Source organism: Pinus tabuliformis, chromosome 2_2 (genome assembly GCF_031772625.1).
Source record: "Pinus tabuliformis cultivar Carrire ecotype Pingquan chromosome 2_2, CPIR1, whole genome shotgun sequence".
Lineage (NCBI taxonomy): Eukaryota > Viridiplantae > Streptophyta > Pinopsida > Pinales > Pinaceae > Pinus > Pinus tabuliformis.
In genome coordinates, this window is record NC_142300.1 from 473,632,416 (window position 1) to 473,635,984 (window position 3,569).

The 3,569-nt window shown below is 41.4% G+C and overlaps 1 protein-coding gene across 1 annotated transcript; it reads right to left on the reverse strand.

The window, feature by feature from the left end:
- Positions 1–280: 280 nt before the first annotated feature.
- LOC149193389 (laccase-12-like) lies at positions 281–3,038 on the reverse strand. Its single transcript, XM_089406625.1, has 6 exons — positions 2,852–3,038; positions 2,398–2,549; positions 2,008–2,258; positions 1,764–1,892; positions 728–1,669; positions 281–599 (listed from the first exon to the last, which is right to left on the reverse strand). Exons 1-6 carry the CDS (start codon positions 2,972–2,974, stop codon positions 469–471), a joined length of 1,728 nt encoding a protein of 575 aa, XP_089262751.1. The 5' UTR covers positions 2,975–3,038; the 3' UTR covers positions 281–468.
- Between the last annotated feature and the right edge of the window lie 531 nt (positions 3,039–3,569).

A 3,569-nucleotide genomic window follows, 5' to 3' on the forward strand; every position in this document is an offset into this window, starting at 1 on the left:
TATCATTATGATTTCATTTTTTAAAATATTAAGGATCAGGAACGTATTAATAAAAACTAGTTCAAGCTACGTAAAAAGGAATGATTTAACTCGTTCGACATATAAGTTGGTGCTTTGTTCACTGTATTTATTTATTTATTTTCTACATCATAATATTTTTATTATTTATTTTCTCCGTTAGAATACTTATTTACATAAGTTGGTGCTTTGTTCACTATATTTATTTATTTATTTTTCTACATCAGAATATTTTCATTATTTAGACATTACACTTGTGTAACTGCTTTATAGATAAAAATTTCCACGATTTGCGCCTGAATGTGATACAAACGATGGCCCGGAACTTTCCCATAACAATCGGGGGATCCGAATATCATCATAACAATGAAGAATTAGAATTATGAGATGCAAAAAGATTAGAGGTCGTTATCTATCTTTATAATCGATTGGTGTGGATGGCAGTTTTCCTCAGCACAGCGGAAGATCTCTAGGAGGTGACTGGAGACTCAAAAGAGCGTCAGGTCCATTGTTAACCACAAACACCATGGCCAGCCCCCATGTTATGTGCACGTCCAAGTGGCAGTGCATCACCCAAGCACCTGCATTAACAAGTAACGATCACCATAATTACCACTATGCGCAAAGTATGATCCATAATTCAGGACAACTAGAGACGACACCAGTACAGAAGGAAAGTGGAATGGTGTGAAACAAGTTAAATGCTCACCAGGATTGTCAGCCACGAATCTTATTGCAGCCCAGCCATTGACTGGAACGTTCACAGTGTTGCGCATAGGAGGATCCACCAGGTTGAACTTCTGAGGATCGGTTTGTGGATTATAATTGCCAAATCCTGCTCCCACTATGTAGAAGTCATAACCATGGAGATGGATAGGATGGCTTTCACCCGCAAATATATTCGTTCCTTGAAGAATTACTTGCACCGTCGAGTTATATTTAAGAACTTTCACTCTTGTGGCTTTCACAGGGGACCAGAGGCCTCTGCTGATGTTCTGTGCGGTATAATCAAATCCCACGGAAGGGTTATCGGGGAAGTCCGCGGAGAATACTCCTTTAATGCCAAAATGCTGAGCTTGAAGGATTGAAGTGGTTGGCAGGACAAATGATACATTATTCACACTTGCTGCAAATCTTGATCCGTTGGGACCTCCACAAGACTGCCCTAGGCATTTGATCAACCCCAAACCGATGGTGTAGAAAAGATTCTCCTCCACACTCTGAGGAACGAAGACTGGGTGGTCGCGTGAGGCCAAGCTTCTAAGACCATTAGCGAAGGTAGTAGCAGTCTTGGTGTCGTTATAGAATGGAAGATTAGGCATCGCTGGACCTGACGTGGTAGAGCTCCCCTCGTATTTTAAAATGGCAGTGGTTGTAGTGTTATCGAAGGGAATTCCTTGCCCACTGGAATATGCTCGAGCAGCCATGTAGTATCTACCCGTAGCCTGATTGGCAGTGACAAGTATGTCTGTTGTCTGGCCGGGGCCGAGCATCAGAACATTAGTCTGAAAAGGTTTCGTATACAAAGCATCCACAGCCACAACCGTCATTGTATGGCTAGCGATGGAGAAGAATAGGTCAGTATTGAGTGCAGCGTTGATAACACGCAGAAGATTAGTTTCCCCAGCTTTCATCGAGACGCTAAAGGTATCTGCAAGTTAACGATCGTTTTCCTTTAGCGGCCACTCATTTTCGAGCTTACTAAATTCGGAAATGGATGCATTAATGTAGAGGCAGAAATGTACCTGAAGTAGAACATTTGTATAGGTCTCCTGGTTGTCCATTTATAGTAAAAGCATCTGAAACGTTGGGGGCAGCTCCTGTTCGGGTTGCTTGATTCACAACATCCATAGGATTCCTATTCCACCATTCTCCTGTCAATGCAAACAGGGTCAAATATTTGAATCGCATTACAACTTAAATTGAAATGAAGCACAATTATTATTTCTAACAGAGGAACATGAAACAGAGAATAGTGCGCCAGTATACCTAGAAGAATGGGAATCTGGCGATGAGGCCTGGTAAAGGCAAAGGGATAAGTAGTGTCCAGCCTTGGCAAGATGATCAAGGCACCATACACAGTAGCTCGAAGCCATGAACTGTGTGCATGCCACCATAGAGTCCCCTCTTGACCAGTGATGGTGAATTTATATGTGTAACTTCTCCCTGGGCGAATGGGGCATTGTGTTATGAATTCAGGTCCATCAGACCACCCTGTGCGGAATTGGCGCACTCCATGCCTATAAATACAAGCATAAACAATTTATTCCTTTTAGCATGCAAAACCAGAGATTCAAGAGGGTACTCTGATAATTAATTACCAAGATTAAGATGCATTAACATCAATATGATCTACTACTCGGTGGGTTAGAGACGTACCAGTGAATGGTCGCGTTATATTGCGCCTGGTTGTGCACTTTCACTTTAAGTTTGTCTCCGTTTCTAACATGCAGCGTAGGACCCGGGAACTGTCCGTTCACAGTGATGATATTGTGTGTCCCACATAGCCTTTTCACAGGTGTAGAACGAAGCTGAATTTTGAGATTAACCAGCCACAAACATCATGAGTATAACAAGTGACGAGTTGACATGACTAGTGCATGTGACACATACTCAATGAACCGAGGCAACTACTAAAAATTTCCAAGAGAAATTAGTGTGTAATTCTTATGGAATAATTTACGATATATCAATGTTATTGACAGAACGGCCATGAAGTGCATCCATAAAGCAATCAAATAATACCAGAAAAATCTCCCGCAATATGGCTCCTTTTTCTACCAAAATATAATATACATTTTACATGGAGAATATTGAAGGTGGGAAGACATACAACGAATATGTGAGTGTGTAGCTTCGCCGAGACCATAGCAGTGAACAAGGTTAGGCATATGACCATCTCCACAAATCTGGCTGCAAATGGCTGTGCGGACAGATGTTGATTGAACGCCTCCATTGCCTATAGATTGACTCACCAGAACGATCTGAACTTGAAACTGCACAGAATGGAATTGACAGTCGAAGAGGGAGATAGGCGTGGATCACAGAATTGCCGAGATCAAGTATTTATACACGTAAATTATCAATTGAACTCAGTTCAGTTCAATTTGGTGATTGGTCAGTGTTTGAGTTGTTAAAGTCGTTATAAAATGGCAGAAGTTGGTGAAGCTGAAAGTCGTTGTTACACATGGCTAAACTAGGTGAACTTAGGCCCTGAACTCCAGATTAAAGATGAAAATACACTCTTCGGTCGACGTGTACCGCACTGGAGATGCCGTTGAACAATGACAGCACACCAGGGAATCAATCATCTGACCTGCAATCCATTATATCTTTCGGTGGAGTCAAGACGATGTTCCCTTCCATTCCATAAAATGCTGATGTTAATCATTTCTCCCAATTATATCTTATGCACAACATGTGCGAAGCAAGCAAAGCAACAACGAACGATTAAATCATGCTCCGAATGAATAATATTACCAAACATTTGCCCTCACCTTAAAATGTATACCTTAGATTGTCGTTACATTCCTCAACATAACATTTGATCA